At 37.2% G+C, this 12,692-nt stretch overlaps 1 protein-coding gene across 1 annotated transcript in view; it reads right to left on the bottom strand.

Annotated features, from left to right (window-relative positions):
- The window catches only part of LOC107569440 (pleckstrin homology domain-containing family G member 4B-like), a 48,620-nt gene extending 36,914 nt beyond the window's left edge, over nt 1-11,706 (bottom strand). The window contains exon 1 of the mRNA XM_016255541.1: nt 11,643-11,706. Coding sequence (XP_016111027.1) covers nt 11,643-11,651 — 9 coding nt within the window. The 5' untranslated portion in view covers nt 11,652-11,706. The remainder of the gene's footprint in view (nt 1-11,642) is intronic.
- Nucleotides 11,707-12,692: the final 986 nt, after the last annotated feature.

Genomic DNA, 12,692 nt, shown 5'->3' with positions numbered 1-12,692 from the left:
GAAATAATAGTCCGAAAAATCTCATTTTTTAAAATGGAACAGTGTATTGAAACTTTTGATATTTAATATAAATATAAAAAATTTGCATGTGTTTTTTGAGTATCATATTTAATACATCAGGCTTTTATGGCACATAATATGATATAGTGAGAATATCTTTATAACAGTATAACAGTATAGCAGATACTTGTCACTCTGTATCTCCCAATAATATGTCGAGATATTTAAATGCTTACTTTTGTGATCAAAACATATATTGCAATTCAGAACAATACAGTGATGATTGAGAGAGGAACAAATAAACGCTCCTCAAAATCCTGATTGATCATATTTCATACATTTGAACATGATTTTTAAAAAAAATGTCTGGATAATCAAGCAAACCAATGCTGCTTTAGTCCGGTAAGTGTTCATCTTGAAATATTACTAACAACATCAGTAGATTTCACAGCAAAAGGACAAAGTGAAGTGGTAAAAAGTCTAAACTATCAATCAGATGACAGAAGGTATGTAGTATATTGTGTGTGACAGGTTTTATAAATGTATCAAATGTGGTACAGCAGGCTTTATTAAATGGTTAAACATATGTCTGCTCTTTCAGGAGGCAATACTGTATAAATAATTAGGCTTCATTCTGGGGTCGTTTATTACAAATAATCATTCTAATTAGAGGGTTTTACAGCCTGATGCCATATACGAGAAACTACCTAAATCTAATTTCTAATGAAAACTATCTATGAACTGTTGCCTCAACAGACCTAAAAATGCTAAAAACAGGAAACCCAAGAACCATACAACCAACTAAGGATCCCTAGTGCAGCCAAAAATTGTTGTTTGAAAATTGTTTGAAAAGGGTTATTTGAGTCAATAATTCCTCCAGTGAAAAAGTCCATCTCGTGTTGTTTTCTCACATCTAAATTCACCAACATATGTGACCCTGGAGCACAAAAGCAGTCATAAGGGTCCATTTTTCAAAATTGAGATTTATACATCATCTGAAAGCTGAATAAATAAGCTTTCCATTGATGTATGGTTTGTTAGGACAATAGGACAATATTTGGCCGAGATACAACTATTTAAAAATCTGGAATCTGAGGGTGCAAAAAAATCTAAATATTGAAAAAAATCAAGTAAGTTCTTAGCAATGCATATTACTAATCAAAAATTAAGTTTTAATATATTTACAGTAGGAAATTTACAAAATATCTTCATGGAACATGATCTTTACTTTATATCCTAATGATTTTTGGCATAAAAGAAAAATCAATAATTCTGACCCATACAATGTATCTTTGGCTATTGCTAGAAATATACCCCAGCGACTTAAGACTGCTTTTGTGCTCCAAGGTCACATATTTGTTTTTATCTCTTTTGGACTGTTTTGGCTTTTAAACAGCATTTGATCTGTGCAGATTTCTCTCCTGATTCAGACCAGATGACTTTCCACTGGAGAAGGCATCATTATGGATAGATGACTCGCATTTTGAAGTTAAAAACGCTTTAATGATGGATTTGTTTTTTACAGACACACAAATGTTCTCTTCACAAGATGTTAACTGATAGACTGGAGTGGTGTGGATTATTGTGATGTTTTTTGTGAGCTGTTTGGACGCTCATTCTGACGGCACCCATTCACTTGATTGTCATTTTTGGGTGAGCTATTCCTTTAAATCATCTGTATGACATCAGTTTGTCAGTTTTGGCTCATTCAACTTCTCTTTTCAACTACTTTTTCAGAATTGCATAGTGCCAAATATAATAATTTACATCGAAAAGTAGATATTATTTGTTATGTTATGTTATAATATTATATAGCGCAAATGTCAACGTTTTGTTAACAGAAATTGTATGTTTCACTCTCTGAATAATTGTTTTTCTGGAACTTCTTCAGGATGGATGTCACAGTTTTTTGTGGCAGCACACATTTCTGCCCCAGAAATGAACCTATAGTGCCGCCAAATCTGTGTAAACATGCTCAGCAGATCTTTAAAGAGCAGGTATATAAATCTTCAAACCATAAGCCAGTACTATACAACAGGTGAAGCATGCTACCAATAAAAGCCCAGTAAATAGTGCTCCAGATCTAGAAGTGAGTGAGAACTGCACCGAGCTGAAGTTCAGCTGATGTTTCTCAGCACCTGTGCTGCTCATGTCACAGCGCCGCTATTTTTACCCTTCGCTCCAGGATGCTTTTACTCCTCTTGTCAGTACCTCCTAGAGCACAAAATCACTGGCGCAAACATTTGTGTGCCAAATATCATTAGTGAGATTGCATCACAGTTTAACTGACTTTTTAAACAGTGATGTGACTGACAGCATTTAGAATTGAACAGTTAGAATGTGGAAATTACCTAAAGCATGTGAGAAAACATGAACATTACTAAACTGAAACTGCAGAAGAAGACTAGTAAATACCCAGTAAACATGTTTTGGATTTGTCAACAACAGCTTTGTTGACATTCATATAAATTGCCACAATATTTTCTGCCGTTTACACAACTCGGTTTTGAGTTTCAATTGAATCAGTAAGTAAATTAAAGGCTGAAGAACTGCAATAAGCAATATAGGCACCGATATGATTTGACTGAAAACTTTAAGGTAGCAATTAAATTGTTTTCAGTTAAACTGGTTGCTTTGTATTTCTTGAGCACATTTCACTAGAACAAATAATGCATGATGCTTAAGAAATGATTAGTTCATGCACATACAAAGAGTTTGAATTTCAAACATGGGAAAGATTCGAATCTTTTGATATTTGGAATTTAATATGCATCAACGGCTGGTCCTGTCATGAGTTTGCGATGTAATTCAAGTGACTTTAACGCGTTACGATTCCAAACTCTTCTACGCGCGAATAATATTCCGATTTATCCACCACCAAAAGTTAAGACACCGTCATAAATGAAATGCAATAAACACTTGAATCATTTCAGCTTGTGCGTTTGCGCGTCTTACCGGAGACTCCAGGTTCCCTCTGTGCTCTGCGTGACTTTGCGTGTCGTTGCGTGTCTTAATCTCGAGTGGAGTGAGACGGTCAGTCAGTCAGAGGTGTGAGAATGTGAAAGCGAAGCTCGTGGCTCTGAAGTGCTCATCAATAATGATGTGGCTGACAGCAGCTCCGGGTCTGTGCCAATCACCGCGGTGCCGAGGCGTCTCCAAACCCGCCCGAGCGCCACCGGGTGAGCAGCAGCTCCAGCGGCGTCCTAAAATAACTGCTGCTGTGGTCTAGGAGAAAACATCGGAGTTCTGCAGAGAGCAGTAGCGACCCCGAGCCGTTCAGTAAAACAATAACTCACAGTGATCCTGTTATCATCGATAACTACTGTCGCATAAACAATAGAAGTTTTTTTAAATGTATAAATATATCTAATATTATATTAGTGTAGTTTATAGTAGAATTATATCCGTATATGTATCATATAATTTACACAATATTTTAAAATTAATATTCTAAATACTGAATTATAGCCTAGATATTTACAAATCAATTACAAGAATACTTTTATAAAAAAAAAGTATATTAAGTAAAAGCTGATAGTTTACTAGAATTATTGACTGTATTAATATGATCATAATGTGTATTTATTTTAATGTATGTATTTTCTATATTAATATTATCACAATGTGTATTTTTAATGTTTTTGTATTCGTTTATTCTTGAACTAATTATATAATCATATTTATGAATTAATACAATACATCCACTAATTGTACTACATTATAAATAAATGTAAATAAATGATAAATATTAGCTTATAAATTACAGGTATTTCATACTTTTATAAAACATGTCTAGGCTAAGTCTTATAATTATTATTTACTAGAATTAGGCTGTATTAATATTATACTATATATGACATATTATAACATTAATGCAGTTTAAAGTATAATTATTAAATGTATTAATAACTCTTGAATGATTAATAATTATATTTTTTAATAATGTAAGATGTATACAATAAATTAACTATAACCTTTTTATTTTCAAATAATAAATCAAATATATTTGCAAACAAATTATGAGTGTTTAATACTTTCATAAACAAAATAATCTATGTGTTGGTTAAGTATTATTATTATTTATTAGAATTACAATAGTATATATATATATATATATATAAATTACAAATGTTTATAATGAATATAATAATATGTAGTTAATGCACTATAATTGACAAAATATTTTCAATAAGTTATTAATAATTTCAAATAATTATAGATATGTGCAACTAAATTACAAGTACACTCTTAAAAATAAAGGTGCTTCATAATGCCATAGAAGAACCTTTTTGTCTAAATGGTTCCATAAAGAACCTTTAACATCTGAAGAACCTTTCTGTTTCACAAAAGGTTCTTTGTGGCGAAAGAAGGTTCTTCAGATTATAAAAAAGTAAGAAAGAGATGGTTCTTTAAAGAACCTTTGACTGAATGGTTCTTTGTGGAACCAAAAATGGTTCTTCTATGGCATCGCTTGAAGAACCTTTTGAAGCACCTTTATTTTTAAGAGTGTATGCAATACTTTTAGAAGCAAAATAATCATTTTATGTTTTAGACTAATTATTATCATTATGATTATTTACTAGAATTAGGTTTTCAGTATTTAGCATGCTGAAAATGTTTGCAGAACAAATTTCTCATAAGTTCAGAAGCATCCGGCTTACCACCCAGAGCATTAAATATGACCATGTAAAAAATGGAAAAGTTATATGCAAAAATCCGGCCTATTTTCCCCGAGTTTATTTGTAGGCCAGTTTTGTCTGAGGAATTTGTCCCACATATAAACTGAATTCCTGATAAGTGACATCCAGTATATCCCAGATGAGCGCTCTGGAGTCAACAGCTCAAGTACAGTCTGTTTGTTTGTGTGTAATGTAATTAGGACTAACAAGCTCTTCCGTCAGGACTTATAATGAAAACAGCTCATGGATAATTCAAGAGCTTCTCGTGGGAAAATGCCGAGCAAAGCGGGCTATTTAGATCATGTTTACATCACAAATGGATTCTTCTCTTTTATTTATTTGTTTAATATTAGTCTCCCAGCTATAAGTATATGGCTCATAACCAGTGTTATTTTAGTATCCTTGAGATACCATTATAGTTTTTATTAATATTTTGAATTTTGCCATTTTAATTTTCATTAATAATACTACTAATATTATTTAAACTAGACATTGTTAATTACAGTTTGACTTATTTCAGTTAAATGAAATGAAATGAAAATGAGAACTGTTGTGCTGGCAGCTAGATGGGGAAAAACAAGTTTAGGGTTTTTAAAAAACATTTTTTTTTTCAGTTAAAGTTTATTTTATTTCAAGTAACATTAACCAAATTAAAAGTAGAATTTGTACAATTATAAATACATTTAGCATCTGCGATAGTCAATATTCCAGTAGGTGGCGCTGTGAAGTCACACATTTGATTTGACTCCGATGTTGCAGCAGTGTAATTAATATTCATAAGCGTCTATCCTGTAAAGGTGTCAGTGCTGTGAATGGTCGGTGTTCTCTCACAGTGAAGCTGATTGGCAGATGCTGTTCATTAAATAAATCTTCCTTCTGTCATTTATGCATTCATGATATTTGCATGCCACTTACTATTCATGTATTTTCAATTTCAGTTCAGTTTTCCCCTCACAGTAAACGTACCATCATTTAAATACCATAACCAGACAATTGTAATATCAACAGAAGATTTTCAGATGAACAGAGATTGAATGTAAAAGACAGAATGGTCACTTGTAAAATATCGCATTGGCCTTCGGAGTCATATAAACAATCTTGTGTGTGTATATTAATATTAATGTGTTTTAAAATGTATTATATTTACATAATTTCTACTCTAATTATTAAATGAATGAATAATTAAAAATATGTATAGATTAATACAATAAATGCAATAAATGCGTTATATTTCATCTTTAAATAAATTAAGAATTATTGCAACTACATACATTTTTGTATAAATTAATAATTATAAATATTTTATAAATGAATGTGATATACAATAAATGCACAAGTTGTAAATTACAAAATCTTATAAACAATATATTTTTAATATATATTTAATAATCTTATAAATCATATATTTGCAAATAAATTACAATAGTTAATACTTGTATAAACAATAATGATTATTAAGTATGGGCTAATTATTATAATTATTTATTATAATTAGGCTATATTAATATTATAATAGTATAATGTAGATCTATTTTAACTTATTAATATAATTTAATATATAATCCTTGAATTAATTAATAATTATTTATAAGGTAAGCTATACAATTAATTCACTATAAGTTCACCAAATATTTTAAATAAATGATTCATAATCTTAAATATTAAATTATAAATATTTGCTATTAACTATTTAATACTGTACTTTTTTTTTTTAGAAACAAAATAATTGTGTTATGTGTGGGCTAATTATCATTAAGATTATTTACCAGAATTTCTATAATGGAATTTCTAGTATTGATAAAATAATAATAAAACATATTAAGTATAAAAGACAGAACAGTCTTTAGTAGCAGTTTGCATTAGCTGCTCAGTTTCAGTCTGTGTTATGATCAAACATGAACATCCAGTTTAATTCTCTATATATTCACAAAGCCTCACAAGACAAGCGGTCATAAATCGTTCCGGTGGAACAACAACACGTCTCGCTTTTATTGCATCCAGTGCTAAAATATAGAGCCATCCGGCCTGTGCAGGGAATGCTCAGATGGAGTTTGCTTGATCTTTAGCAGTGTTTTAATCTATCTATCAGCTGGTGTTCTGGTTCCTGAAGCTCAGATGACTGCATGAATCAGTGTGAAACCCTCCACATGATCAGATGCAGCTCATTTACCCACAGCACAGCTGATAAGACACAGCAGGCATCTGGCTGGAACAAATGTAATCATATATTAAGAGCCAATCTGGGACTAAGAATAGTTTAGGGGGTTATTGAATGATTTTGTATTTATTTACCTAAATAATAACACATGCGGGTAACTCTATTACCACCTTAAATGAGGTTTGTTACTGAGACAATAGTGCATGTGTGCTGTAATACTGTAAAATAGGATTGTGCACATGCAACATGTTGGAAAAGTAGTACTCCAGTATTAAACTAAATATTTTTGTCTTTTAGACCAGTGGTTTTCAATCTTTTTGACTTCAAGGTCCCTTATTATTAAGGACAATATTTCAATATTTGAAGACCCCTCAAGATATTATGCTATAATGATGATGCTTCATACTTTTTTTGTTTTTAACTGAACCTATTAGTAGCAATATAGTAAAAACAATTAAATAAAATAATTATTAATTTTTATTTTTATTTTAAGGTGTCCTTGTTACAGTGTAATTATACATTTAAGTACTGAGTAATATTCATTAACTACATGATTAGGGTTTGGTTTAGGGTTACTTGCATGTAATTATGCATAATTTAGTGTTATTATAATAGTAAGTACATGCAACGTAACAAGGACACCTTAAAATAAAGTGTTACCTTTTTATTTTTAATTTGTAATTACAGGGTTGTACTACACACAACCACACATACATATATATTCATACACACATTAAGTTCATTATAAAAATATTACTTAATATTTTAATTGAAATGATTTTTCCCCATAACAATTATACTTTTAAAATGACCTAAAGTATATGATAAATTAAATTGAATATATATATACATATATATATAATACAAAGCTAGAGCTGTTATGTAAACAGGTCGCGTGCTGCATTCGTCCAATCATCAGAGCTTCTTTAATCTTTAACCTGTATGTATGTATGTATGTATGTATGTATGTATGTATGTATGTATGTATGTATGTATGTATGTATGTACTAAAAAGTCTCGGCATCCGTCTAAAAAGCTCTATGGCCAAGACATATTAAAATACTGATAAATCAACTCATCAGTTTACAGTCAGGGTTGCCAGGTCTGTGAAACAAAACCAGCCCAATTACTTTAAAAACTAGCACAATCACGTTTTCGTGAATCGGGGGTCCGCTCCATCAAAAATGCATTCCAGGATCATTTTAACCCGAAAAAAAAAAAAAACGGCAACATTATAAAAGTAGCCCAATTTCATGGTAAAACCTCAGACTTGGCAACCTTGCTTATAGTGTAAGGCTCATTGCACTCCATTGTCAGTTATGCTCCTTCCTGATATGTGTCCTCAATCCGGCAACAGTAACCGCTAGATACTGCACCCTTAACCTCTGCAGTGTATATTACGGCTAGATACTTAGCAATCGATAGCCAATCAAATGCCTCAAATGCGTTTGAAGGGAAAAATGTAAAATGGTGATGGAAACACGTGAATTGGAGTAAGAACGTTTCGGTTACGTATGTAACCCTCGTTCCCTGAAGGAGGGAACGGAGACGTCACGTCGGTGATGACCGACGAATTGGGATCTCGCCAGAGAGACCAATCCACTTCTAGTGTAACTAAACGAGCCAGTGCACATTGGCATGCAATTATTTCATCCAGCTGCCGCTGATCACAGCGTGAGTATAAGAGGCAGCAGGTGCACCGCATTCATTCATGCTTTCGCTGAGGAGCCGAGCCGGTGACCCGGCAGCTCCTGCGGTGGTACAGCAACTGTGACGACGAGACGTGACGTCTCTGTTCCCTCCTTCATGGAACGAGGGTTACATACGTAACTGAGACGTTCCCTTTCAGTCGGTCACTCTCGACGTCACGTCGGTGATGACCGACGAATTGGGATCCCTATCAACACGCCACAGGTGCTGCCCCCTCCAGTGCCCTGTGTAGGCCTCCTGATCCTTCCTATAAGGCAGATGATAGGACCGGGCTCTACACAGAGAAGATCGACTATAGTTGTTCCTCGCAACCCAACAGTAGGACTTGGATAACACTGGGAAAGTGTGCCCTTCTATTTGGAAGAGGACACACTGCGGAGTCACCTCCTCCTAGAGGGGGTTAAGTGACATTTACTCATGTGGAGTAACCCCGAGGGGCCCTACTGCACATGGAAGTCTCTGAGATGGCTCATGGCTGCATCATTTTAGAGAAGGCAGAACGTGGTTTGCCAGGGGAAACACGGCCTTAGTAACTGTACCGTGGAATACACATATGGGATCCCAATCGGGTCACACACATGGGCAGTAGTCTCACACCAGATTTCAGGAATTCATTGGCTGAAAGGCCTGGCGCTGGATGCTCCGCCACGTCTGGCCGCCGGAGTGCTGGAGGACTCGACAGGGTCTGCCTGGTCAGGGGACTTTCTGGAGAACTAGGCGTCCAGGATGCTGAAAGCTGACTCTGAACCGGGCCTCTCAGTGCCACTACCAGTTTGAGGTGAGAACACAGGAGGAAAACGGTTCGACACGCAGGCAATAGAACCTAGCGGACGTGTTAGGAGTCGCCCAGCAATAACACAATGTGCTCTACAAATGTCTGCTAGCGAGGCACCACGAGCCAGTGCCCAGGACGATGCAACATCCCTGGTGGAGTGAGCACGCAGCCTGAGCGGGCAGGGCACACCTTGAGCTTCGTAGGCCAAGATGATGGCATCCACTATCCAGTGGGCCATCCTCTGCTCTGAGCAAGGCATACTGCTAGCAACTCGAGGCAATTGATATGCCAACGCAGTTGGGAACCCGTCCAAACCCCTGAGAATGCGTGCCCGTTGTACGTGGCCCCCCAGCCGGTGGCCGAGGCATCCGTGAATACCAGAGCATACCACAGCATGCCTGGATACCTGTTTGGATACCTGTTTGGAGCCAGTGCTGAAGCAGTCTCATATGGAGCAGACCGAGCGGAACTACCGCCGCAGCTGCAGCCATATGCCCCTGGAGCCTCTGAAAGAATTTCAGTGGGACCGCCGTCCTGCCTGATAAAGTCTTGAGGCAGTTCAGCACCGACTGAGCACGTTCTTGGGTGAGGCGTGATGTCTAACTGACCGAATCCAACTCCATGCAGAGAAAAGAGATCCTCTGCGTTGGCACAAGTTTGCTCTTTTCCCAGTTGACCCGAAGACCCAACGGGCTGAGGTGTCTGAGCACCAGGTCCCTGTGTGCGCACAACTGATCGCGAGACTGTGCGAGTATGAGCCAGTCGTCGAGATAATTGAGAATGCGCTCCCCCTGTTCTCTCAAAGGAATAAGGGCTGCCTCCACGACTTTGGTGAAGACGGAAGGCGACAGGGATAGCCCGAAGGCCTGACCTTTGAACGCAAACCAATCGCTGCAAACCAATCTTGGGGACGGATGCACTCGAAAATGCATTTCTGCATCAACATCTTGAACGGCAGCTTGTGAAGCGCACGGTTCAAAACTCGCAGATCCAAGATCGGTCATAACCCACCGCTTTTCTTGGGCACAATGAAGTAAGGGCTGTAAAACCCCAACCTCATATCGGCTGGAGGGACCGGCTCTATGGCGTCCAGCAGGACTGCGATTTCCGCACGCAAGACAGGGGCATCAACAGCCTTGACTGAAGTGAACCAGATGCCCCTGAACTTGGGGGGACGCCAGGCGAACTGAATCACGAACCGAAGGAAACGGCATGCTCCCTCCACACTTTAGAGGAGCCAGTACGTCCCTCCGGTCGCTCCACCGGCTGCAAGTGCTTGAGGGGTGACGAACTCCCTCTGGGGAAGCCGTCATCGGGATCCTCAAATCACTTCTGACTCCACTGGACGCAGCACCACCCTGATTGCCGAGACGAACACTGGATCGCGGCAGAGCGACCCTGCCACGTTTGACGTAACAGAGTCTTTCATGCCACTCTTAGATGGTCATGTCCCCACAAATAGAACATGCACCGTCCATGAACGCTTGCTCAGCGTGTTCAATGCCCAGACACGTGAGACAGCGATCGTGACCGTCACGAGGCGCTAGATAGCGACCGCACCCAGAAACGCACGGGTGATAAGACATCTTTTAAAAGACGTGATCACCCGTGTTGCTCTTTTAGAGAAATGCTCTTTTGTGCTGATGCACACAGGGGAGCTGGCCATCGCACACTCCTAGTGTGGCTGTCTGCACGATGATGATTTCTGTTCCCGCCGTGCGACCGTGACCACCGCTGCCGTGTTGTAACGCCCGCACTCGCTGGCTCTCTGCTTTGCAACACCGAAGTAAAGAGCAGTAGTGATGCACTACCGCTCTGCTCCGAAGCGAAAGGATGAATGAATGCGGTGCACCTGCTGCCTCTTATACTCACGCTGTGATCAGCGGCAGCTGGATGCAGTAATCGCATGCCAATGTGCATTGGCTCGTTTAGTTACACTCGAAGTGGATTGGTCTCTCTGGCAAGATCCCAATTCGTCGGTCATCACCGACGTGACGTCGAGAGTGACCAACTGAAAGGGAACTTCTTACCTTTTTAGTCCGAAAAGTCTTTTGCGAGGGTGTTGCTATGCAGTTGTTTTCGTGATCTATCTGGGGTTTTAATGCATTGTTATGCAGTTGATTCAATTATTCTATTGGTTCTTTAATGTTTTAATTTTTTTTCAGTATTCTTTGATGAATAGAAAGTTAAAATAAAAATTTTTTTTAAATATAAATTTTGTAAAATTATTTAGTGCATTCTTGCAAAACAAATGTCTTAAAACAAATTTTACTGCCCCCAAAATGTGTACAATAGTGTATGTTAAATATTAAAGACTTACCCGAACCATTACAGTTTGGGTTAGCAGGCTCTGTGTGAGACACCAGGACTTGAGGGCTTTTTTCAAGGTTTTCAGGATCAGATCTTTTGAGGAACCTTCAATGCATGTCTGCATTCAGATGCAGTCCAGTGGAAGCTTCGGTACAGAGATGCACACAGACCTCAGTTACATTATCACAGCAGCGTTCAGCCGCCTAGTAAATAACACTGATGCATAAATGGACTCTAATGTGCTACATTTACCTAGCCAGGGCAGATTTTCTCCGGTCACTCCTAAAGATCACGCCGTACATTCTGCAGTCTCTCCTACAGGTCTGTATCATTTAATTCCGGCCCATTAGAGCTGCACTCTTAATAATGGAGCAATGGGCAGTTTACTTAGATTAAAAGCTTCCCTCTAAATAGGGTCGTAATAACAGAAGCGCAGTCTGGCTCTCCAGACCGGCCGAGTGCAGTTCGTGTGTGTCTCTCTCGCCGCTTGCATAATGATCTACTCACTGTACTAACACGGTGTCTTTCTCTATAATTCACTCATTTACTCAGCTTCGTGCCCTTTGCAGGGAATGCCATTATTATTATTATAATATTCATAAAAGCCACATTGTATTATATAATTGGGGCCTCGTACAATGAGTTCCACAATAATATGTCATATTCTTGCCAAGATTAGTATTTAGAGATGTGGTTAAATTATTTTCTTGTTTAAATGTTGTTTTTCTAAACACAAAATGGTCTTACTTTCCAGTCATCATCCTGGAAATGGGATAAAATTACTGAAGAAGCAAAACTTGAATATGGTTGCTTTCAGAAAATATATCTTAGAGGTTTATTTAACTTACAACAAGAAAAATATTTACTGGGGTAAGTAGATGTTTGGTAAGGTTTATGATTAAAAGTTAAGAAAATGAACAATTAAAATATGTGCATTCCCTGAAAACAGTTTTTGCTTCTCAAGTAAATTTATTTTAAGTATGTTCAGATATTTGTGCTTGAAAAAAAGATGAAAGTATTCATTAAGAATTAAGCTTTTTTTGTTTGTTTGTTTCTTTTT

This window comes from Sinocyclocheilus grahami, unplaced genomic scaffold (assembly GCF_001515645.1).
Source record: "Sinocyclocheilus grahami isolate Dianchi unplaced genomic scaffold, SAMN03320097.WGS_v1.1 scaffold1345.1, whole genome shotgun sequence".
In the NCBI taxonomy this organism is placed as follows: Eukaryota; Metazoa; Chordata; class Actinopteri; order Cypriniformes; family Cyprinidae; genus Sinocyclocheilus; species Sinocyclocheilus grahami.
Note: the sequence above shows the minus strand (reverse complement) of the source record. Positions and strands in the feature narration are given on the sequence as shown.